The 26,691-nt window shown below is 40.2% G+C and overlaps 1 protein-coding gene across 43 annotated transcripts in view; it reads left to right on the forward strand.

The window, feature by feature from the left end:
- The window catches only part of SOX5 (SRY-box transcription factor 5), a 723,931-nt gene that overhangs the window by 677,817 nt on the left and 19,423 nt on the right, over positions 1 to 26,691 (forward strand). For 37 of the 43 annotated variants that reach the window (XM_075506020.1, XM_075506208.1, XM_075506234.1 and 34 more), the window contains 2 exons: positions 8,558 to 8,735; positions 13,635 to 13,807. In XM_075506020.1, the coding sequence (XP_075362135.1) occupies positions 8,558 to 8,735; positions 13,635 to 13,807 (351 nt within the window). The remainder of the gene's footprint in view (positions 1 to 8,557; positions 8,736 to 13,634; positions 13,808 to 26,691) is intronic. The other 6 variants (XM_075506001.1, XM_075506273.1, XM_075506339.1 and 3 more) reach the window with 1 other exon arrangement.

Here is a 26,691-nt window from a genome sequence, read left to right on the forward strand (position 1 = left end):
CAGTTTCTGCCCAGCACTAGTTCAGGAATACATGCCACAGATCAAACTGACAACTATCTACTTTTTCTTGCAACTTCTTTTGAAGCAGATGGACATTTAGGGAGGTTCAGTACAGTATCAAAAAAACCCCCAAACATTGGTCTGAATAAGAGTGGCGATTGCTCTGCTCTTCTTTATGACTCAGCTGTTTACTCACTGTGTGAGATTAGGCAAATCATTTAGCCACTTTGTGCCTTATTCTTCCTGTTTGTAAAATAAGGCAAAAGCTGTCAGAGTAATTATGAGCTTTAATTAATTAATATTCCTATGGTACACTAGAGAAGTGATTTTTTTTCCCTCTTGTACTTTACTACTTGCCATGTATTTCAGTGGCGGCAGTTTGGAAGAAGCATTCTTTCTAGGAAGAACCCTTTCCCCTCCTGTCCCCCACAATTTTGTGATCCTCTCTAATGATTTTTACCTCTTGTGAAGTGATTTGCATGGTTAAAAGCATGAAAAATCAATTGTTGTCTTCCCCTGAAGATTTGCAGTATCTGCGTCAAACTCTGCTGACCTGTGCCTAAGTCACGCTTCCTGCTTAGCAGCTGACTTGAGCCTTCTTAGAGAAGCACTTCATTAATAGCATTATGCCAAATAAATAGATACAGCAGTGATGTGAGATATACAGCTGAACAACAATTATTAGAAGCAAAAAGCTAACAACAGGACCCAAGTTTGGCACAAAGTATGGACTAGCAGAATCACAAGTGTCCAGTCTCTCTGCACTGGCTCATGTTGTATCTTTACTCAATATGGACCCTTCTCATCTCAGGCCAAACCTGGCAGGATTTGCTCAGAACAAGCTTTGCTGAAGGTTTTTTGTAAATGAGGCTACTGAGTTAAATTTTCACTCACTCAGAGCTGCAGAGTCAGAAGGAGCTTTTTCATTATGAGGTGCAAGCAAATGCTAAAAGCTCTTTGTTCCTGCAATTTTGTTTCATGCTGTACTGAAAATCCGCATACTGGGTCCTAAGAAGTGTGGTGAGCAACTCTCACTTCTGCTTGTTTCAGTCTAACAGAAGAGCAAATGCCCAAACAGCAGGATAATGGCAATAGGAGTAAGTCAGTTACTTTTGTATGGATGAAAATTAATGTTTGAAGTTTGGATCTGAGTTGGGATTAGCATCCATAAGTCGTCAGGTTTCCCTAGAGGTTGATGTGACTGAAGACTCATGATCAAGCAAAAATAGCCTAGAAATCTCATACCAGCCGCTTTCCTCAAACACATTGTGCTATTTGTCTGTGGAGATTACCAGAAGACTTCACAAGGATGGTGGGCGTTTTGGCAGTCCAGAGCCAGCCAGGAGCTGCAAGTATGGTTTGGAGGATGCTTCTCTGAGGATTTGAGAAACTAAATGATGAATTTTGGGTAAACACATACCAGTCTGCTCATTTTGCTAAGCTGCACGCCCTGGTGTATTCTGTTGGCCAACCAGCCTGCCTTGAGCTCCACGAGACTGCAGAGGGCTAGGTCCCAGTGCAGCTCCTGAAGAGTTTTAAAGAGTTGCTTTTAGGGTTCTGTGTGCAGAGTTCTGACTGGTTGCTACACAGAATTAAGGTCTTTGCCTCAGGTCATCGTTGACTTTGAAGAGGAGTTACGTAGCTCTCTCCACAGATCCCACTTTTAGGCTGCCCTGCAGCTGAAACAGCCCATGCTCTTCCATGTCTGAGCTAGCTGGAGGACTAAAATGATCCTAGACTTGTTTGGCATTTGGTCCTCTGTTACTTCAGCATCTGTATTTTGTGGCTCGTAGAATAAAGCAATACTACAGAGTAAGCTCTGTGCATCGGATAAAAAGGTTTTAGGGAGGAGGGGAAGCCATCCAGCTCCCAGGGCCTTCCGTGTATATAGACAGGTCATTTTGCATGCTCCTCTTTTGTTCTTCCTATATCTGTCTGTGAATCCTGCGTACAACTTCGGGAAACAACAGTGCTAAATACAAAGGGAAAACCACCCAGCAGCTCTCTTATTTTACTGTGACAACATGTGGACTAGACAAAATCAAAGCTTGGGGTTTCCAGGGCAGCAAATTAGTCTTTGTAACTGCAGACTTCTTTCCTGGCAGCTAGGCTTCCTGTAAAGAAAAATGAAAGGGGAAGATATTAGGGATCTTTCTGAGACGACAAAGTCCCCAGAGAATATCTTCACTGAGAGCCCCTAGCATTGTAAAAAAGGACTGGGAAAAAATCCCGTCTGTCCCTGGTACTATGAAACAGATTAAGTTGGTGTGTTCCTGCACCACTTTTCCCCATGAACAGGAATGGAGACTGTGCAAGGATACTCCCAGTGTATAAATCAGCATTTGGGAGTAATTTATTCCTTGAGTAGTCCCCTAAAAGAAGCAGATGAGAGAACAAAAAGAATAGTTGTCACAAATATAAAGCAGCTCAGTTCCCCCCTTTGTTTTGAATCCCATGAATAAGAGTATTTGGGCACTATCAGTAAAGGCTGGAAGTACTAACTTTGGTTGGGTAACATGCACTGAGTCCAGAAAGCAACACATTCAGGAAAAGATACTCAACAAAGCAACATCATAAAAAAAAATCTGCTCTGGGTATAGATAGAAACCCAGGCTGAGATAGATGTTTCTGCAGCTGTCTATCACAGAAGGAAAAGTCTGTGCACTTTGCAGGATCAGAAAAAAAGAAGACAGTTCTTCCTAATATTTGCCCTCTGCCTTGTCTTTGGTGCCTTTTCTTTTCCTTTCTGACAGGAGTCTAGTTGTGCCTTCTACTTTTGGCACTGAAACTCATGGGCAAGAGTAGGATAAACTGACTTCTCTGAACCTGAAGAATAATTCTGTTGTGATTATTATATCATAACCAAGATGCCTGTTTATATGTCTCCATCTCTTTTTCGATGTAGTTAGAGAAATTTCCACCTTTGCAGGAAGGGACACATTATTCTTAATCAAAACTTGAGAATGTGGCAGGAGGAGGTACAGCTGCAGATGAGCATTATCTAATTCACCCATCCTGTCATGTGAACATCCCTGCTTAATTTAATACAATTATTTCATCAGTGAGGATAATATCAGCAGCATGATTCATTTATACAACATGTTTCACAACTGCCTTTACCTCTCAGCTTCTTATTATCACTACTGATAATTTCACCATGAGTGGCTTCAGAGGAAGGGGAGGGGATGTGAAGGAAGCTGCCAGTATCTTTGTGTGAGTGTGTGGACAACGGTAAGCTTGAGGGACAGTGATGCCAAAGGATTTTCTTTGCATATATGCTGTTGCACCTCGGTTTCTGATATATTTTGGTTAGACATTTCTGGCTGAGCAAGAGACTGAATGGATAAGCCACTGACTGGCTGCATTGTTCAGTGGGCAACAGTAGCATCATTGTCTTCTGCCCCAGACATACCAGTAAGTGCTCCATATTTTGCATTTCTGTTGAAATGAAGATCTTCACGAAACAGAACCAGGGTGGGGGAATGAGGCTTTGTTTCTGGTGAGGTGGCAGAGGCATTCTTTTAGAAACCCCCTCTCCGGCTTCTTATTTCTAACTCATTTGGCTGTAATTTGTACTGTCAAGGTCATTTAAATAGGCAGCAAGATGTGGCGAATGTGTTCCCAGAGGTCATGAAAAGCCTCTTTAGTAGAGCGTGCTAGGCTGTGCTTATGCCAGGTCATTTAAGCACATTTATATTGCCAGTCAGATGATACACAGAGTAGTTCATGATTTTGTAATAAACCATGCAACCTGGACCTTCAGTGTGTGCCACAGTGGGATACAGCACTTGGATTTAAATGACAGTACAATAATTCAGTAACTGTATCTTAATAGTCTACTAATCTTTAAAATATGTGAAAAGAAGTGAGATTATGAAATCTAAATGAATCGTCTGGGTTCTTCCCCACCACCACCCTTTTTTTCTTTCTCTGAGACTCGTTCATTCATCTGGGCTATCAGTCTTTTATTCAGCTCTTGGTGTTGAAATAGTGCCATTTTTAATAAACGGTTTAGAGAGAGTCTCAAAATCAGATTTTATTCCCTTCTTTTTCCATATCCATTCTCCATGCAGATAAATTAACCTTTATCTTAGGAGGAAGTAAATAGAGACAGCATGATTGAAAGGTTAGAAAAGGCACCATTTCAGCCAACTGTTTGCAACATTGGTGACTGCGAGTCAGAATTCCCGGGTCTGTCTGAAACTCTGCTGCTACATTACTGTATGACTGTGACCAAATCCTTTCCTTTTCTCTCTTTCATTTTTTCCTCCCATATTAATAAGCACTTTGTGTTTACCTAGCATTTTACCTTTTCAAAGGACTATACAAACCTTATAAAAGCAGTGTGATGCACACTCAACTTACCAGCAGTATTTCTATTTAAATGTTGCTTGTCAGGCACTTACATTTGGAGATTTCCAGTGTCTGATGCTTAAATATGAAAGCTCGAAGTTACACAAATCCAGGTTGAGTGAAGCTACAAAATACAGCTCTTCAATATTTTGTTTATCCCCCAAATTCTGGTGTAGATGAAGGGTTCTTCTTTCTTCCCTCGTATTTCTAGAGATCAGCTGGGAAAATAATCTAGAGCAAATCAACGATTTAAAGTTCCCCGAGCTCCAAAGTTTTGGTTAATGACAGTCTTCCAGTCCTGGGAAGCAAACCACCAGCTCTCCCTAAAATAGCAACTATTCTGACACTGCTGTGATACAGGGGATGGGAATCTCTTTACCAGTGCTTTGCTCTTGCTGTGGGTACTTCATTTTATTAGCCCTCTGTCATGTGTTTTTGCTTATGCTTTATTCTCTACTTCTTGTGTGTGTGTATTTTGCTTTGTTAGACAAATGCGCTACTTTAAAGGAAACATTTCATAACCTTTAATCAAGATCATATTTTACTTTCATCACATCTGTGTTTATATTATTACAAGCCTTTTGGGTCTTAACGTCCTCTGGTCTAAGCATTAATCGTTTTGGCTGATATATAAATAAATGTTTGACTTTGTTTAACTCTTTAAAAAATACTGGCTTGAAAAAAAAAACCCTTATCAGTGGCATCTTAGAATAACTGCATGTCAAAAAAAGGCAGGGACCAATCAATACTGAGTTTTCTCTAATAAAAACTAAGTGCAGGGAGTAGTTCTAGATTCTGTGATCCCACTGTATAAAATCGAATCTCCTGGCTGTTGAAAGATACCATCTACCTGGACTGAACATGCTGCATCTATTTTTTTCTTTTTATTACTCTTATTTGCCCTAGCTGTCATGCTGCACTTATACACAGCCTTGATATAACTGAGAGTGAAGCCTGCTAATCTATAATGTGGCAGAAAGTTAGCTGGGAGATTTTATAGTTAAAAATAAAGGTAGGCCAACACCTAATTCTTCTTGTGGTTACACAGGCGCAAATCAATAATGAAGACAGTACAGTTGTTGACTTAAACTGGAAGAGCAGAGAATTTTGAATTTATGTCTGCAGATAGGAAAAAGAGTAAAATGGCTCACTGAGTATAGGAGTGAAGATTCTAACAGTCATCTTCACACTTAACACAATTGTATATTATTACCTGCCTCCCAGATATTTTTTAGGCTCCCATGGAATAAATCAGTGTAGTTCCACTGTGGTAAAGGAAATGACTTAAATTATTATCAACTCATGATCCAACATAGGATTTCTAAACTCTCTGACTGAATTTTTAATGTATTTGACTTCCAGTGAGGATTTGAGAATGCTCTTTGAAATAACAGAAGTAAAAATGTTATGAAGACCAAACAGTGAAGTAATATCATTTTGTAAATACATATAATAGCTGAAAATTGTTTACTTATCCTCCTTAATGAGAACCAAGCTTCTGTGACCTCCGATTAATTTACCATTAGCCTGAACACACAATGAAAGTGAATGAAGGAGCAATTTGAAATGACATTTATCAGCTCTGGAACTGTCGACTTCGATTATTTCCACAAGGCCTTATACTTCTTGGCTCCAGAGAAGGCTGTGCTGACTTGAATGAAGAAGAGCATTCTTACTACCAAGAATAGTTACAGCGCAGACAGCTTCATTGCTGGATGCCTACGATGGAAAAAACCACCTCCCCCATTTCTAACTTGCATTAAATGAGACCAAAACCACTGTTTTATAGTGGACTTGCACAAGGCCTTCACACCAGCCTAAAAAAAAGGGAACAGAGGAACTGAGGAAAGGGAGAAGGAGCGAGAGAAGGGAAGGAAATAAACTGTATAGGGACAAGATAGCCAAGGGATTGAGTCAAAACGACGGGACTGAGAAAAACCTTTCAGCACGAGGATGCAGGTTGGAGTCCAAGCTGACTTTGCAGCGAGTGAGAGCCATCGGGGACTGGTTGCTGCTCTGTATGAACTGAAGTGCTGCTCTCCGTTAGATTTCCAGTGGCCAGAGAGCACACTGCAGCTTTTATGCCCATATCTGAAACTAATCAGCCCCTTTTGTTGAGACTTACAACAGAGGTCAAGAATTGAATATACATGGGAACTAACCCCTCTTGGATTGAACCAAAACAAGTCTGCGGGAAGGTTTGCATTGCTTCTGATACTGTCTTCCAAATAGATGACTTTGGTCTTCAGGGATCCTTGTCTGGCACAGGGTCGCTGTGTTTGGTTGGTTCGTTGGCTAGTTTGTACTTAGGCTTTTATGCAACTATCTCAATACTGATTTTACAACATTATAGTTGCACTGTTGTGGGTCTTTGTTTTTTTTTAAATTGAAATTGGTGGAACAGCAGAGCAAGTCCTCTTCCATTTGGCTAAGATGTTAATCTATTTTATTCTAATACAGATGGATTTGTAAAGTAACGAATACCTTCTTAAAATGTCAAAGGCTGGTTGAACTGGGTGATGTTTTTAACCCTGAGCTTAAGTCTCCTAGAAGATCAACAGAACTCTGCCTTCTAAGTGCCTAAGTTGCTTCTGAGAATACAGAATATAGGCTCCTAAGTCCGTTTTATGCACTGATTTTTTCCCCTTTATTTTATGCAAAAGTTGCATCTGAATGGCTTAAATACCACTTCAAGGATGACAGCTTTGTCCACAATGTCCCTGATAACATTTGTTTGCTAAGCTTTAATTTATTTTTAACCATAAGTATTATAAAAATACAGAAAAAATCAAATATAACAAAAGCGCTTTGCTCAGAGCTTGCTGCTTTAAGGTAGTGGAAAAGTTATATGACAGTGCTTTGCAGAATTGTCCTGTGTTTGGAGACATACATCTACATCATACTTCCACAAGCGATAGGCAGCTATAAAATTCCTTCTTTACTGCAGCACACCACTCTCTGCGGAAAAGAATCAGTATTATACGATAGTAGTTACAGATACCTTGGTGGTAACAGTAAAACACTCAAGCATTATGAGTCTTAATTCCAGTCAGCTTTGCCTTGCTGTAAGTTAGGAATAATGCTATAAGAGTGAATGTACTTAAAACTTAGGGAGAGCAGAATCAGCTTCTTCAGTGCCTAGAGCCGAAACCCAGTTGTGTGATGTAACACTTCCTGTAGCTAAAGGATGGCTTTCCTGAGTCACAGTGTCAGAGGAAAGCTAAGCTGATATGTGATGGCTGGATCTAATACCATATCCATTAGTTCTGGTTATTTAGAAGTCAGTTAAAATCACTTCTAAAATATCTGCCTTGCTGAAAAGCTTTTTCTCCCTTCCCTGGTTTTTTTTTTCCTTATTGTACTTTATTTTGGTCGAACAAAAATACATGAATTAGAATTTTAATGTGTTTTATAGCACTGTCTGTTACTCTGTGTAATCAAGCCAGGTTTAGGAATAATTCCAGTTACCCTGCAAAAAATGTCACCCAATTTTTCTATTTTTTTATAATAATAATTACTGAAATCTTGAAGTCCAGCTCCGCAGAAGGTGAAAAAACCTAGGGGCTTATCCAGGTTATTGTTTCACATTTTGTGGAAAGAAAGGGCAGGTTCTCCCTGCTCTCTTGTTGTGGTGGAAGAGAAGTAATTATTTTGTATGATATTTTTGTGCTTGGAAATCTAAGCCTGGGAAGTTCAGAGGAAAGCGCAAATTTAAAAACAAACAAACAAACAAACAAAAACAAAGACCAACAAAAAAACCCAACTGAAACCCATTCACTCAAACACATTTGCCCAATATGGGTGGTGGTGGTTGAATTTTAAGTGAAAATGCTCTTCAGTTCTTATTTAATTCGTCCATATCAAGTTTAAAATAACAATGAAATATAACTGTAAAAATTATCTTCATTTTCATCGTAGAAGCATGTATCTTGTTGATGTGAATAATTTCTTCAGAGACAATTCTTACATACAGAGTGCAAATGGAGGATGTTCTCTGATCATGTCATGCTAATTTTCCAGTTTATCAGTCATCTCAGTTCCACACTGAAATGACAAGATGGTATCACATTTGATCTTAATATATATCATACAACCTTTTGGGTTTAGAAGTTCGTATGAGCTGAAAACAACTGTCTTTGCTTGGACAGTGTTGTGCCAACAGCAGTGTTTTTAATAATGTTCTTTTCTCTTCTGCTCATCGTAGGATGAAGTGGCCCAGCCTCTGAACCTTTCAGCCAAACCCAAGACATCTGATGGCAAGTCTCCCACATCACCCACGTCTCCTCATATGCCAACTCTGAGAATAAATAGCGGGGCCAGTTCACTAAAATCCTCCGTACCAGCAACATTAGCTAGTCCTTCGGCCAGAGCTAACACAATAGGTAAGCTCAGTTTCGTTTGTCCCTCCTTATAATGATTAACAGATGTTATTGGAAAGCAGGCATTTATAAGCCAGCGCCAGACAGTGGTCCATGAGCTGTCACGGGTTGACCATAATACTACATTTGTTGATGTCAGTAAAGAAACTTCCACAGACTTACCATTTCAAGAGGAGTATCTTAACTTTTACAGACTCAGAAAATAAAGACCTGTGTTATTTCAGTTACTGCTTTATCAATAAAAGTTAATAAATGCTTTTTGTTTAATGGCATACATTAAAGACAGTGACCTGTCTAATGGCAGGCATTAAAGACCTGTGATATTTTACTATGTCATCATAAAGTGATAGATAAACTTTAAAAAAATTCCCTTTAAGTTAAAAGTCTACATATGCAAATACATCTTTGCAAAATTGCAGGTTTAATCCTTAGTCCGCTAAAAAGCTGCATGGAGCATTATTTTACCTTGGTCTAATAAGCAAAACAATCACCAGGCTCATTCAAAAACCAAGTTTGATATTGCATCTTGCAAAAAGTCTTGACTGGCTGTTTTTAACATTGTTCCACAAAATAGTGTTAATTCTTCATCCTGTCAAAATTACCTCTTTGCCTAAAGACCATCTAAATAATAGCAGTCCTAGTGGTGATTTTACAAGTCAGATGTGTTAAAGGGACTGTTCTTTGTGTGCATAAGTAAAATGCATACGCACCCCATTCTTCATCCTTCTAACTGAAACATTTTATTCCATGAAATGATTGAATATAACCTGAATTAAGATTTCAGGATGTAAATCAAGCTCTGTGTAGGGAGTTAAGTGAGGTAGACTGTTATACCTTTGCTACCATGTGTCTTCTTGCTCCTAAAACATCTCCTGCTGGCCATTTCCAGAGATGGCACAAAGAACAAAAGAAGCCATAGGTCAAACCTATCAGAAGCTGTTTCTGTGATATCTCAGTGCTGTGTAGTAAAATTGTTTTGTGTCTCTATGGGTCTCTCCCAAGCTCTCTGTAGTCCATATTCTACGTACATAGATGCCAGGAAGACCCATAGTTATGTCCAAAGTTCAAAAGAGATCTAGCTCCCACTGTATCACTCTCCCACTGTGCATACATGATTATTGCTAATGTTGATGATGGTTACATATATCAGAGAGAGAATATGCTTCTTCTATGCCTTTTAGAAAAGAAAATAACTTTATTTGGTATGACATCTTACAATTATATAAATATTTTTAAAATATCACATTGTTAATTGTTAATGTATATATTATTATTAGCCCTACACTCTTTAACTGTGGTAGGTAATAATGTATTTCATCTTTAATTTGCTTGGCCCTACTGCTCTTCATGTACAATGCATCGAGTTTCAATTTTTTCACGTTAATTTTTTTGTCCCTAATAGAGTGAGCGTCACATTTAGATGTTAGATGTGGAGTTAAGCATCTGACCTGCATCTCAGTGGCAGGACATCTGTTGTTCTCTCCACTCCAATCTTCTTTCCCTACACACCTGATATTTTTCATAGGTTTGAGACCCCCGCAATTTACTTCTTTTAACAAAATGCAGATTTTAAAATGCTGTACCTGTAATGAGTGATAATGTAATTGGATAAAAGCTGTGAGGATGAATGGAGCTTTAAAGGTCACTCTTGTAAGAAGAATTAATGTGTTATACCATTAATAAACCATGGAAAACTGTGGAGCAAAAGATAACATACTTAAGTTATTGTTAATGACATAGAGTTCACTGCTGTATATCTCTCAGCTACAAATATAGAAAGTGACTTTTTGAGGTTGCTGAGCAGTATCACTGTGCATACTGTATATATAAGATAAGCATTCTTTAACTGTCGTGCAGGAGCTGGACAGACATAGCCTACTTCTAACAAAGGTCTATTCTTTAATGGAGGACTAGAAGAACGAAGGGCTTGTGAACACTCTACAGAGTCTTTTCCTGCTAACTGCTAGGTCAGATCCAACCAAAGTTACAGCAAGTAAAACTCATTACCATGTTAAAACCATTTGGTGATCTTAAAAAAACCGCGCAATTTCACCCTCCAGTAGGAGCTATGCCACAAAAAAGTTTTGATATCATTTTTAGCAAAGGGACTAAGGTCCCTAGAAATGATAGAGAAACTGGATTATTTTTTTATCTTGAGAGATGGATCCCTCCAGGAAAGGTCACTGGGAAGCATGCAGTCATTTGCCAGACGGTTACTTCCACCATTTGAATTGGAGCTGTCAATGCAAGGCACAAGTTGTCTGTCCCAGGTGTGCACACCCCACCTTGCTGGGATGCAGCTGACCTGTCACTTTTCACTGCCACTCACTTCAAATTAAAACCATTCTCTGAAAATAGTTCTTCAGGCTGCTCAGTTCCCACGGCATGGAGAAATGCTCATGTATTGTTCAGGTGTCTTTGAAGGACGTAAACTTATAGCCTCCTATGATTAAGAGTGTAGCTGCATTTGGGCATACAGATATGTCGTCCTTTTCTAGAGCTATCCTTATAGTGTATAAATTATGCTACAGACTGAGCCATCACAAATGTCGTGGCTTCATGTATGACTTTAAATCCAAGCATTTCTTTTTGGGAACAGGCATATGTCCGTGTACTAAAAACAGAAACAACTTCTCTCTGCCCTTTGCCATTATCTTCAACATCTCTATGCTAGTTTGGCAATCCTTGTAACTAAGTGCATTTTATGTAATGCAGTTCCCCTCTCTGTCAATAATTCACCACCTACCCTAAACAACAATAATTTACATTCAACTCGCTTCTATATTAATCATTTCCCTGCACACCAGCATCTTGGCAGCTACTGAAAAACATAAGGAGTGCTTGCTTTTATTCACTGTCATGTGCCAAACTGTCTCAAAGATAGCAGTATTCAGGAAAAGCCAAATAGTCTGGAGAAGGGCATGAATTCCAGTTCCTAGGCAAATTCGGCTGTATTACAGATTGAAAGTATTATACCTAGCCTAATCAGGAGCACAACCAGCAGTAATACTACTGTTTGCTTGTTTGTTTGTTTGCTTCCTTTTTAATTTATTCTGACTACATGCAAGCTTGATCAGTAACAGATGCAAAGTGGGGAAGAAACCAAGCAAGTTGATAAAATGGAGGTAAAAAAAAAAAAAAATCAGCTGGTAGCACTGTGCTGGTGCGGGTTATATACTTCCTTATGCTGGGAAAGCTGGAATTACTGGAATTCCATTGGCTGGGAATTACTGAACTGAGTCATTTGATAAAAGCAATGTGGATCAAGTTATTTCGTATAAAACTCTCAGGGTTCCTGGGTATTTAGCCAAAAGCTAACTGTTAGTACAATTAACAACAGTCAAACCGCACAGAAACTTCTCTTTCTAGTTTTTGCACGCCAAGGAAGACGGGAATACCACTCCCATTCTGTCTGCAGTCTAAAAAAACAACAATAAAAACCCAAACCAAACTAAAATCCTGACAGCAGTGCAGCACTGAACTAATCTGACATCAGCTTCTTCCCCTGAAATGTTTTAAGAAGGCAAGACAATGTCCTACGTTTTTTGGCAATCAGCGGATCAGATAGAAGAGTCTAGCAATACAACAAGGATGTGTAATCTGACATGATTAGACAAGGCTCTTTAGGAACAGAACATTCATAATTGAGACAAAGAAAGAGTATTAATAACACTTTCCTAACACGGCAGTTAGCCATTTTATATTTCCTTTCTTTAATCTTAGTGTTTTTCAACAAATCATGGGATTTAATAGCGTGTTTTGGCAGATTAGAGGATTTATGGCCCAGATGTTTTTTGTTCTAAAAATGGATTAGGGTGTAAAGTTTGCTGGAATCCATGGAACATGTTGAGGCAAGCCGGTCATTTTGTGTGTGATTAGTGCCTGCCTTCTGTCTCACAGTCCCTCCATCTGTCACAATTCACCAATGGATCTGGTTAGATTTAGCCTCATGTCACAAACAGAAGTCCCTTTTCTGGGCAATTTCATATTACAGATTCATTTTATGCCGTTTTTATGCCCTAGTTAAAAGACAGAAAGAAGTGCGTGCGTGCGCACGCGTGTGGGGATGTGGAGAGGGGGAGGGAGATGGATAGATATTAGCCTCTCCTTTAATGTTTGAAAAATAGACTGGGGCTTGGAGTCTCCCATCAGTATTCTATCCTACAAATCACATGCAGATCATAATAAGTATAATCTACAGTACGCTAAAGGAAAAAAATGACAAAGTGTCACATTTAAAATTAAATAGTATTAGCTGTGCCGGTGATGCTTGTAACATTTTAAAAGGAAATAATTCAGTGACTACTAAGGCTAAGCCCTAGGCTTTGAATTTGCAGCAAAACAGTGGACATTTGACCTACTATTAGCAGCATGAATAGGAGTGGGAATGTAGGTCCGTGTAGCTGTGGTTTCTTATACATTTCTGAATGACAGGTGGTGGTGGGGAGCATTCAGTGGATGAGGTTTCTCTTCCCAGCCATTATGCATTTCATATCTATAGCAAACCACCGCCACCTGTGGTTTATTTTAATGTACTCACAAGTTTTAAGAAGGGGAAGAATGAAATGGTCTATTTTTAAGAGTTTGGGATTGCTGGTGTGATCAAAGCTTCCCCTAACTCGTATCCGGTTACATCCTGCTGCATACAAACCACAGGGCTAACCTCTGCAGCATCAGGGAAATATTGAAACTAATGGGATCAAATATCAGGACGATGATTTTGGCTCCGAGGTTTCTCATGCTTTCTATCCAGGTGGCTCTATCATAACAGTAACAGAATTACAAAGCACGGATGGGTTTCTGGGCATTAACTTTTAACTCTTTCTCATTAATAATGATAAACTATTGGTGCGTTTCACCGATGAAAGCTAAAGTGTTTTCTTGTAACTTTCTTTTTTTAAGATATCCTTTCTTCTATCACGTCGTCAGGTTATTTAAATGACCACGATGCTGTTACCAAGGCAATCCAGGAGGCCCGACAGATGAAGGAGCAACTTCGGAGGGAACAACAGGTGCTGGATGGGAAGGTGGCCGTTGTAAATAGCCTGGGTCTCAATAACTGCAGGACAGAAAAGGTGAGTTTCCGAGACTCCCTTTGCAGAGGGTCAGAGGTTGCATGTGGCTCTCCCTACAGATACATAGGTTCTTCCTCCTTTTTTCCCCTCCTTCTTCTTGCTCTGTTTTCTTCTTCCCCATTTTTAAACAGAATAGTTGCTTCTTTCAAAAAAAAGGGAAAAGTAAAATGAAAACCACAACCAAAAGGTGACATGAGAGAGAGACCTGGAGACCCTTGGGGGAGAGTGGGGAGGAGGCAGAGATAGTTAAAGACCTCACGAGAAATTTGGAGGCCACTAATTCTCTGTTTCAGCCTGTCAACGTGCATTATGAGAAGGTGATCTTGGAAATCTCTGGGTCTAAGTGGAAATCTTGCTTTATGGAAATGCTTACATGTGTTTGTGAGATGAGCTGGATTTGAAAATATTCAAGCTTCTTTAGGAACATAAGCTTTGCTGATACTCAGGCTCAGCTTCTGGGTATTTAGCCTTGTGAGGTTGTCATGTATGATATTTTGTGACCATTGCAATGTAGCACTGTCACGTCACGTTAGATGACTTAACAAAATTGAAAAAATGGAGAATTGACAACACAAACTGCACCAAATATTTGCAGTGAAACTTAGAGGCAGCAGAACGTATGGGCCTTACCGCCTTCTGCTTTTGAACTGGCCTGTGAAGCTGTGGTATAACAAAATGTCGGCAAAGTGAATATTCTCTAGTAAAATTTGTATGTACTGTATCCATCACGTATGTCAAAGAGGTTGTGATTTGCTGCTTTTCTCTGGAAATTCCTGATGTCTTTTCGTGCACTGCCCTGGCTTATGGAGGTTAAATAGACCTGCCAGTCCTGGCTGCCACATTTATAGTGAGCTGTCCTTACAACACTGCCACCTAAGATATACATCCAAATGCTTGGGTGTGTTTCAACATCATATGCTTAGCAAGACTTTTTCCTTGATTCCTCTCTTCCCCTGCGATATTTGCTGAGGTGATATAGCCTTCGTCATGCAGTACAACGAAGATGACCGTTGCTGCATTTGGTGTAAACTGAATTTTATTGAAACTGCTTCTAGTGGCTTTTCACTGTAAAGCCTTGTGTGAATCACTGAGATAGGCAGATAAATAGAATGAATAAAAATGATCAGCTATTTAGCAGAAACTTGAAAGTCAGTCATCCTAGGAAGCTTGTGAGTCAAACAATATTGTCCAGAATGAGCAGATTGCTAATTTGGATAGCTTTCCATTTTCCCTGTTTTTAGATGGAGTTTGATCAATAAGCTGTGAGAAGCCAGCAGTCTGGGTAATGAATGTTAAATGTACATGTGAGTCTCTCGCTACTGTACTTTTTTCATCAGCCTATCCTGGGTGTAAGCGATGTAGAAATGACTCCAATTTCATGCACTTTCTTGAGAGGAAGGGGAAGGAAAAAAGAGGTCAGTGTAATAGGTATCTGGCAGTACATACAATCTCTCCTAGAAGAATAAGAGCGCTGGTATGGGGAGAGAGAAAGAAAGAGAGGGGTGGAGCATGTTTACGGCATTTCACATAGAAGAGTACCAGAAGGGAAAAGGGAAAAGCAGAGTGTCAGATATAAGAAGAAGTGATCACAAGCACAAAGGAATTTATATTCAAATATTTAAGCATTCTTGAAAGGATGCTCGGAGCAGAAATTTCTTTTCTCTGCTCCCCATGTAGAAATGTCTTTAACACTCAGCCAGATGCTAATGCAAAGTGACTCAAGCTATTCCTCGCAAGCATAGCTAAATTGCCGTTATTTGTTAAGCGCATTGAATTCAGCTGTGGATACAGCAGTTGGTTGCATTCAGAAAGCATCTGTACCCTTTTTTTTTCTTTTTTTTTTTTTTTTTTTAATCCTCCAAAGCAGAGACAACTCTACCTATCTCCCCCCTCTCCTCCCTTGTGCTGGCTGGGAATTGTCAAGTGACAACCGACCAAATCCTTTTGGACAGGAAGCCTTCATCCTGAGTTCTATATACTTGCAAAGCAGGCCTTGTGGTTGGATCAGGAAGCCCATTAAAAGCACTTTGATGGTATGGAAATTCATCTTCATGAAGCACCCAGGCCCCTAAGCAGCATGCTGTTTAGCTGTGGTTACAGATCAGTCATTCACATCGGAGGGCAGTAATTGTGCTGACGGCTTGTTCGGCAATGGAAGTACATAAAATAATCCCAGGCCCTCCACCATGGCATTGCGAGTTAATCTTCTTTAATACAGATCAGCTGTTGTTCTAACACATGACTTTATGCTGGCTCTAGTGACTCTGCACAGCTTTTTGATTAAGTAACAGGAGTGGAACCATCTGCATTCACTTTATTCTGTTACTTTCCTATTGTTGGGATTCTCCTTACCCCTTCTGTTTTCACTTCTCACCCTCAACCCCAGTTGAAGTTTATTTTCCTCTCTAATTCGTGCCTCCTGGTGGGCTCGTGGAGGGCAGAGAGGAGTTCTTTTACAAGGTAGCAGGAAGAAAAAATTGTTTGCTCAATTGAAAATTTTTCTAAAGCAACTGTAGGGTTTGAGGTTTTTGATACAATAAATGCCAAAACTTTATCGGAGCGCAGTGATTTTTTGTTGTTGTTAATTCTTTTTATTATTATTATTTTTCAAGTGGAGACAGGAAAGGACAGAACCAAGTCTGAGCTCTCCTAGACTATAATGGCATTTGAGTTGCTGAGGTGACCACTTAAGCCACTAAGCACTAGTTAAAAAGTTGCACTTTTAAAACTTGTAGGGTCTCCTGAGCTGTGCCTTGCATTTGCCCCAATAGAGGAAGAGACGTAGGCTGTAAAGTCGAGGTACTTGTTCTCCTTTCCTGTATATGCTCTAGGCCATCCACTGACTAGCGAGCTGTGAAGTTCAGATCCAGACAAACACCCCAACTTCTCTAAAGTTTGTGTCTGTTTGATCTAGGACTTTAAAGTTTTCTCTCTTATTAAGAGCAAGATTTGAGAGGAAGGCAAGTGTTGCCATTTTGAATTAAATTTTATTCTGTTTTTCCCTGTTTTCAAGGAAAAGAAAAAGAGGTAGTTGGGAAAGTGGGTAGTGAGAAATAGAGTGCTGCAGTGTTACCACTGAGGGCTTCCCTTCAGAAGCTCAGGGTCCCGCCGGGGGGGGACTTACAGGCAGCCCCCTGAACTTTTGGGACATTACGTTTGCTCACTGGTTGCTTCCTGACAGAGATTTTGAGGTGGGGGATGGAATTGAAAGAGGGTTAGCCTAATGTAGGTATGTGTCTGTGGGCATATTCGTACTTAGAAATGTACATTATGTCTCTAGTTACGTACAGAAGAAAGACTCTCCTTCCTGTAGAGTGATCTCAATCTTTATAGGCAACAAACACTCCTCTGGGGCTATCCCAAATCTTCCTCCCTGCTTTGCTGCAGTGGCTAGTGTAGTTATGGAGACCTATGATTCCCTGAGACCTGTTTTTTGTTGCATGAATTGCTGCTGCAGCCTACCAGTGAAGGTAGGCTCAGTGCAGTTCTGAGCACGTATGTTAGACTCTTGGTAGGGATTTATCTGCCAGCGGTAGCTGGGCAGGCTCAGGGCTGGAAATCACCTTTGTGAGTCTCTGTTAAAGCTCTTGGGGCTTTTCTCCACACATGTACATGACCTGTTATCTGGCTCATGTTCCCAGATGTGTTGATCCCTGTGGACAGCCAGACCTGCCAGATGTAAGGCAGTAGTCAGACAGGAATTTTGTGGAGTTGGAGAGAAACTGTATAAAAGGAGTCATAAATGAGAAAAGATTTTAAAAAATGGATAGGATGATTTGGGTGAGTCACTTTATGGGCATCCAACTTGGACCATCTTGAGGGATTTGATTTTCAGAGGATTACAGTAAAAACTACGAGCATCATGATGAACATGGATTTTACTAAAACCTATTTTAATTGCAAATGCAATAAAACATATTTTTACATTACTTTTCTTGGAAACATTTCCGTGTATAAATGAGGAGTGTGTGTATATGTTTTTCTGGTTTCTTGGAAACCCAGGAGCATAGTTTTATTTGTAATTGTCATCTACAGTTAATTATAGCTTGATATGTACTATACATAAACAACGTTACCTTTTATACATGTAGCTTAGAGCGCAGATTGTCATCTAGTGCAAACACCATAACGGGCAACATCAGCAAGTGGACTCTGGTCTATTTGTTCGGCCCCAAAACTGCTTGTGCCTCTGCAAAGGAGATGTACACAAACACGAAGAGCCAGCATGTGTGTGCATGCATACAAGCCTACAGTGCACTCTTTCAGAGATGCACAGCACAAACATGCTCTGAGCTAGCCAGTAATTTTGTGACTATAGTCAGACTCTCAAACATTTGTGTATGCGCCCTAGTAACTGTAAAAAAGGAGGAAGGGGGCAGACAAGCAGGTATTGGAGCACGTGTCTGTGTACACTGGTACGAACAGAGGTATTGGTTTCCGAATGCTGGTGCCTGCTGCTAAAGGTGCCGGCGGCTGGGACAGTTGTGTAAGTATACACAGCCACACAAGCATTTCAGACGCGTATGGACGCCATCACACTCATGGCACGCTCTGAGGTGACTGCGTCCGAATACGTACACCTCCTGTGCTGAAGTGTTTCTTAACCTGTGATACAAGTTCTGCCTGTTATCGCTTGGAGTGTGTCCTTTTAAAAGGCTCTGACATGTACTTGTCTGCTGGACTGTAACTAAAGAGCTATTTGTAACAATATTTATTCCAGCATTGTAAGCAGGAGCCTATTTATTACTCATGCTTATGGAACACCGGGTTCAGGATGCCTTTCCTCCCATTCCCACCCACCCCTCCTCCCACCATCCTCCCCACTCCCACCCCCACCTCTCCCTCTTCCCCTTAAGAGAGTGCCAAACATGAAATGACAGTGACCAATGTTGACTTAATGTGGGTGTTTAATAATGAAAAAAGTGTGTCAGTTCCAGCGTTAGTTACAAATGGCAGTAAGTATATCGGGTGGCAGCCCTGTAATAATTTTACATCCATCATTCCTTCCTGATGCCTCGCTGGCTGCCTGATGGATGGGGATAGCGGAGTTAACTCTTAAGAAACTGCTGTGATCTGCTGAGCTGAAATGAATTCTGTCCCTGCTCTCCCCTCAGGAGATTAAGAATCTCAAACCCGCAGATCCTGCTGTCTTTGAGAAATAAAACACTGGAGCTCACTTTACTAAAGGCATAAGGAGGAGCAGGTTTAACACATGGGATTTAAATTTCTGTTGCAGTAGAGAATTTTACTTTAATAATGTTTTTTTCTTCCCCTAATGGTTAAATTTGAACCAGAAAGTCGAGAAGAAAACTGGCAGAGAGAAGAGCAGGGAGGAGAAGAAAAGAGAAGGGTTGGTAAAACAGAGTCTGACCCCATGCTTGGTGCAGACACTGACAGTCCGTGGGTCAGAGTAGAGTGAATAAGTTGTAGTGATTGAAACTGGGAAGAACAGGACCTAGTGCAAGCCAGGCTTCCCAAACAGGAGAAACCCACTGGAGATAAGTCCAGAGGTGCAGTACTAACATCATAAACCAAATCACTTTGTAAGAGTTAAAACCTGCCCATTTTCATAATCTCCATAGTATTTTACTGGAAAAATACTTTAGCATTCCCAGTGACTAGCAGAGGCTATATTACCCACAGACATTACATACACACACACTTATCCCTGCAAGTTCAGCAGACTGCTGATATATATGTCCTGTAATTTGTAGCCCACTCTATTCCTCACTGGCCTGTAAAACACTAGGAAAGATGATCAGTGTAATATTTTTGTTCTCTTCTCGCAATGTGAGCAGAAATCCTTCTGTTTGGAATAATTATTATACAACGTGGGGACCAGGGAGTATCTTGTAGACAATGGACTGTTACAGTCCCACAACACAAAAGTCAACATATTATCCTAACAACTGTATTGTCCCCTTCTTATTACCCTTTTCCCTACCCTCTTCCTAATTTTGTCTTACTGAGGTTCTTTGCCAGCAGAAATTCTTGTATGCGGGTTGCAGTCCTCTTTGTTAATGCTATCAACACAGAGCAGACAGTTTTCAAAAAGCATGACAAGAAGGCGAGCAGGTATTATGTCATCACCCATCCATCACCCTGTATGTCAGCCTTTCAGTAAGTCCAATCAGCAGGCTCAACAGGATCATTCATGTTCAAGGAGTCCTCTATTCAACAGGGCTACTGTATCCATTGTCATTTCTCCTGAAACGTTTCTCAAATTTAATTAAAAACACATGTCAAGTTTGCACACTGCAAAGATCAAAATTGTTTTTGCCCAGCGCTGGTAACTAAGCATTAAACATTTTGATTTGCTTCGGCCGAAACTTTATTCCTTCCCGCCCCCCCCCCCCCCCCCCCCTTTTTTTTTGCCATTTGCTTTGTGGAGCTTGTGTATATTTATATTTACAGCCTCTGCATTTAATGGCCACATGCCTTATTTTCACAGATGGCCAGTGGAAGACTTCCCCTCCCCCTTTTCTTTTAGTAAAGCCTGCCTTTGGTTTTGCTACTTTTGTCACAGTGCCACTACGCTCAGTTAGCAAGTGCCTACGCATGGGAGGGAGAGATTCTGCAATGAGGATTTTTTTTTATTCCTCCAAGGACTTTAGCTCTTTATTGTAAAATGCCTTTTTTTTTCCTGATTGACCATCATCTATTAAATGCCCAGTTACAGTTTGCAGAGAAAAATGAAGTATGCGTGTGTGTGTGTCTTTAGTACATCATTATGGCTTGGATGCATGGGCAGGGTTAGCTAATAAAAAATGAAACATACAGAGCAAGGGACAAATTCTGCCCACAAATGTGTGCATGAAACTCCCATTGAAGTCAAGGAGAAGAGCAGGCAAAGAGACAAGGGAAGAACCCTGGATCCTTGCAGGTGCTGAAGTCTGAATGGGAATTTAAGTCTTTGTTCACTCCAAAGGGCAGAGATTGGAAACATTCACAGGCTAGTGTGGATCAGGGAGGACTGCAGCTGTTTATACCTTAGTGGAAATTTTATTAAGCCCAATAAAGATGGATCAACTTCCTCCTGAAAAAAAACATATTGATTTGGAGTTCTTGTTATGTCTTTTGAGCTTTTTGAGTCTTTGGGTTTAAGTTCTAAGCTGTGCCCTACAGCCACGAGAGCTAATTACTTCCTGAGATTTTATTATTATTTTTACATACTCATGTGCCTCCAGTAGCTAGGGCTTTTGGCACGTTCATGGGCACCAGTGTCAGTGCAATACCTCTCTTCAGTGTAATAGAGGCTGAGCCTAATTCTTCTGTGAATTGTGTCCACTTAGTCTCCTGGGGGATCAGCCTGTCCTGTTCTGCCCATCCTAGTATGCAGGTGTTCACTTAGCTGTGTGGCAAACAGCCGCTAGGATGTTTTGGGGGTGCAGAACTTTTATTTGTATTCATGCTGATGTCGGGGACTAGACAAGATAAGCTTTACTGCATGATTGGGAAAACGTTGCGGTTTCTTTCTTAGGAGATAGCCTAGATAGCGTGTCAACTTCTTCATTAGGGCTGGAAGAAATGTAAGCAAAGGTACAGCAGCCTTCATAATTTTAATACTTTCTAGGGAAAACTGGAAAAGAATAGTCAATATATCTGTAATGCTGCTGTGCAGTTGAGTCACCCATTGTTTAATAAACAATTGCCAGGAAAGCAGAGACTGTGTTAATTGTTTTCTCTTTACGTGCATTAGACCCTCTTTCCCAGGATATCCTGCGTGGGTTGTGATTTTCATCGTTTCATTTTTGGTGTACCACCTCTCTTCCTCAATTAACCCTTCCTTGCCTTGCTGATCAGTTGTAGCAGCTCTTTCTGACTTGCTGTGAGATCCTTTATTAAGATTTACACAGCAGATTTCATCCAGAGATCTCAAAACTCTTCACAATGGTGGTAAAATGTAACGATCTCCATCCTGCTTAGTTGGGGAAACTAAGGTGCAGTGACGGAACAATTCACACAAAGTTACAGAGCATGTCAGCCCAGAAAGCAGTCTAGATGAGAAACTGGGTCATGTAACTCTTAACGTATTTGCAATCAGCGGACTACAGCTGGATCTGGTTGAGGTCAATGCCTATGCCCGCACTGTAAAAACTTTTGTAGGAAGGAAGCAGTATCTCATCATTCTGCTTTGCTTTTGCTTTCCTTTTTATTTCTTCTTTAAAGTAATAGGCTGGGCCAGCCCTACCTGAATTTTCATTTAAAAATCCTGACTCAGAGCTCATAACCAAAGACAAGGGGCACCTCGGTGTCCCCATTTCCTGTCAAATTGCTATTTCCCATCAGTTTGTTTCCAAGGATTTTACTGAGGAAGTCATTCTTTCTCAAATAAAGAAGTAAAAAAAAAAAAATCTTAGGGACCTGACCCCTGCCAAGTAATCGAGGATTTTCCTCTTTTTATTTCAGTGGACTCTGTCTTGTCTTCAGTGCTTTGAAAGGTACTGACTTGAGAACCCTTAGAAACCAAAGACCTATGTCCACAATGTACAGCAAAGAAAATGACTATACAAATTTCTGCAAATTCCCCCTGTGACTGGGTGTCTGTTCCTGAGAGGAGTTAAAAGTCTGGGCCTACTTGATCTATCTGATTTCTTCCCTAGAACACCTCATAGGGCAGCTTTCTACTGAGTCCATATAGCACTTCGTATAGATTACAAATCAGATGCAGTGATTTCCAGGCAGTATTGAACCAGTCTGGTTTTGAATATATACCATAAACCAAAAGATGTGGTTCCTTTACCAAGTGATGTAGCCCCAATTAAGACTGAATGTAATAATTCTGAAAGAAGTACCATAAAATCAAGAAGAGCCACAAATAAAGAATGTTATTTTATTTTCTTGCTTCTAATGCTGCTTTTAGGTTCTGTGGGTGGATTATTCCATGAAAAAGAGAGATCTCAGATAAGCAAGACTGAAAGAGCTGAGGGGGTGGTGAATGCATTGTTTCTTCATACTTAACTTTGATGCAACAACAACAAAAAAAATCTCCCAAATGATAAATTACTGTGGCATTATAAATAATCTTTCATCTTCTTTGGTGGTCCACAGAGCTTATATAATTGGAAGGCTAAAACCCTTCTTTGTTGTTTCTTCCCTTTTCATTAGTACAGTAGAAGACTATAAAATTGTGCAGCCAGAAGGGTTTTAACAATTACTGAGTCAACATTTGAAAGTCTCACTCTATTTTATCATTTCATGCATGTGCTTTTTATGAGTTTTACAGCCCTGCAAGCGTTACTTAAGCAAGGTCCATTGTAATGGCAGATCTATAACTGCTCTTATTTTTATTTTATTTTGCTTTCCCTAGTAACATGTGCCATCAGCCAGAGGCATAATTCTCACACTCACAAAGAAAAATAAGCTTGAGGTTATAATTTTAGATAAGATTCAGGAGTGCTATTTTCAGTTCCTAAAACTACCAGTCTTACTAAGGAACCTTTGGCAAGTCACTTAATATGTGACTCAGTTTCCCATCTGATAAACAGAGTTAATAATACTGCCTTTCTTTGTGAAATTTTGTAGATAAATTCAGTGATGACTGCAAAACAATTGGGCAATGTGATCTGCTACACAGAAAAACCTAAATCTAAATAGAAGATCCCTCAGAAAAGAGCCAGAAATTCTCTTACAGCAGTTATAGGTGTAAATGATCTGGACTGTAACATGGTTTGGACTGAGACATAGACAGTGTGCACAGTACCTGTTTTGAAGTACCATGGCATCAATATGCAGGAGTAGAGCCTGGACTGCAAATAATTCATCATGTGCAAACCTCTGGGTACACCTCTCACTACTGCCCGTGGTTCCTCTAAGTTCTTCCAGCTCTCTATCATCCATAATGCCTACCTACCTCATGTTTTCCACATTTTGAAAGACTGTGGATGAAGATTTTATAACACAAGCTATTCTGATGTTTATTATTGCAAGAGGGAGAGGAATTGCACAGAAAGATTACTTTTCAAAATCTTCACTCATATCAGACGTAGGGTAAGACTTCACCTTTTTGGAGAGCTAAGGAAAATATCGTAATGTTGAATGGATAACACCTGGCACCACCAGTGTGTCCGATAATGAAAGATGTTTTTCTGTCATAAACAGAAGTGAACTTTCATTGTGGGACCATAGACTAACAGCTAATCTGCCTAGTACTTCAAGATTTGGTGCATATTGACCAAGGTCCTTGTCTGAACGGTTGATATTTACTGGGGCTTGCTGAGAGAAGACTTCTGCCTCAGCACCACAGACCACATGAGATGGTGTCACAGGCCCTTTGATTGTTGACAATCAAAGATAAAAACAAGTTTATCAAAACTCAATCTATTTGAAAATACCACCTTTAGAGTTTAGATGTGGGAATTTTTCCCACAGAGCAGGGTGGTAAATAGCTGGACAAACTCCCCTTGGAGAGGGGGGAGGGAAATGGGACACTAAAAAGGACAATAACAGACAACCATCTGTTTCTTTTTACATATTGACACTGAAGGGAACAAAGGTGGCAGGCACTCTGTCCATCAGTGTATTTGTAATTCTTAGGTGCAAGAAATGATGAGCGAGCTTCTCCTTGCAGTCCATATGTAACCGTGTTTGGCTCTCTCCAGCTACTCTATAAATGCATTTTTTTTGCCTGGCCTTTCAGTTCACTTGGAATAAGAAAAGCAGGAATGTGAAGAGATGTGCCTGAACGCTCCTCCTCTGGTGTTCTACACTGGCTGTATCTCTGCAGACATCAAACTGAGAGGAAAAATATTCGTATCAGGGGAAATGGGGGTAGGGTTAGGGGAGTAGAAAAGTGAAGAGTGGACTGCTTCAGTAAAACTGCTAACCTTGAATTATGCAATCGGAAGAACAGCTCTTGCCAAAATACAATTCTAACGGAGTTCAGAGTACTGTCAGTGTTTGCCAAATACCCCAGCCAAAAGGATGTCTCAAAGAGGGGGAGGAGGGATCCGTTGCCATATGCCCAGCATTCACAGTATTCTGGAAGAACTGTGGAGTCCTTCAGGAGTGGAGGCGTGCGCATGGTCTCAGGTGCACCCTGAGCGCTGGTACCACGATCCAGCACAAGACAGGAGCAGCAAGGTCAGAGAGGAGTAGGCAAATATGTCAGAATGTCTTTATTTCTCAAACCTTCCAAGGTTTTGCTTCACGTTTGTAAAGTAGTGGGAGGAGTTCTGGCAAACATTATCAGGCTGTTCTACATATGTTTTGACTCTTCTTGTTTTATGTTTCTTCTATGAAAGAGACTGCAACCAAGTTCTTGTCATTTTTAGATCAATGTTTTGTTAAACTATGACAGCTATCCATGACAGAGAGCCAAGTAACTTTTGCAGCTGACCACAAAACCGAGTCTGACTTGCGGTGCTTAGTCATTTTTTATTTATTTTTTTCCTACATGACACATTCCATGTGTGTATGTGTTTTTCATTGTTCTTTTAAATATAATTAGAACATTGCTAGGAGCTGTGGTACAAATCAATCTTCTCCAGCAGATTACTTTCTTTGATTAATAAAATTTTAGAAACTTCTCGTCACATTGTGGCTATTGATGAAACCTCTCTGGTTATACTTTGAACAATTGGGCTATTGTGGGATTGATTGCTCTCTACAGTATTATCTTCTCTGGTTTGCCCATTACAATTTTAAATTATCCAGATAACAGAGCTCTCACTGCCCCTATGGAGAGTCTTTCCTACAATCCAACAGAAATGACCATTAGGATAGTTTTTCCCAACCTCTGCCGAAGTTCTTCATAGAGGAAAAAGATGTTTATAAGATGTCTTTCAGCCTCCTGGGGCCTGATCCAAAATTCAGAAATCTAGAAGGAAAGGAATCACTTCATCTTTAGCAAGAGATCCCTATGTTTCTCCTCCTGCAAGAGCAGAAGCATTCCTTACCATTTGTTTCTCTGCTTTATGCAGTCTGATTTTTAGCAGGTCTCATAAGCAAGACTTTGCAGAGCTTCCCTGGGTCTGGACCAGCCTTGCCTGTTCTTCCCAGCAGTATTGGTTCTAGGCTGCAATTGATGCCACTTGTGCATTGCTCATAGGATGAATAGCATATTATACCTTTGGGGTGTGGGGCAAATATAAAATGAAGGGATTGTCACTCTCGTTATTTTCTTGTAGCTTCAAAAACCTGAAAGCATGTACGATTTCATCAGCTGAACTCTCTTCCCCATTTCTTTCTCTGCCCAGCAAGACAATTGGATGTAGAGCTTGATACAGTGATAAAATACGTGTAGAGCTTGATACAGTGATAAAATACGTGTAAGGCGTAGTCCAGCGTAGTGTGCAGGAATGTACCAGTGCCTCCTGAATTGTAGTGCTGTATCACAACTACTTTATTAAAGTGTGCTGCTGAACCCAACACGCATGTAGTCCACCTGTTATCACGGGATGGTACCACAGCTTGCTGCTGTTTACACAGCTAATCCAACACAGCAGAGTGGTGGCAGTTTTAAGAATGTGTAATTTGCTATTGAATTAAGATAATGATGATAAATAGATCCTCCTTTTGTATAAACTTGAAACCATTGTGGATCTATTGTCTGAAGTTCTTAAATAGGTTCTGTGAGAGGAGGCTGGGCTAGCAATGTCAGCAGGTTGCCAGTCTATTTGAGGTCAGGGAAGAAAAGATTTCTTTTCCTTTGTTTCTTTGGAGCTTCCATAAATACTTTCTCCATCAACTGAAAGACTCTGTAGGAAAGGTAAAAAGATGCTTCCATCAAATGAAAAACAGTAAGTCATCAACTGAATGCTTTCAAGCAAAACAACTCGGGAATGCTGCTTAGCCCCTTTCAAATATTTTGTAATTGTAGAAGCATTTCTGCACGTCAGGATTGGGGAAAATCAGCTGCTGTGTGTTTAATGGGAAGAGCGTAG

The sequence above is a fragment of the Mycteria americana genome, chromosome 1, assembly GCF_035582795.1.
Source record: "Mycteria americana isolate JAX WOST 10 ecotype Jacksonville Zoo and Gardens chromosome 1, USCA_MyAme_1.0, whole genome shotgun sequence".
NCBI classification, from domain to species: domain Eukaryota; kingdom Metazoa; phylum Chordata; class Aves; order Ciconiiformes; family Ciconiidae; genus Mycteria; species Mycteria americana.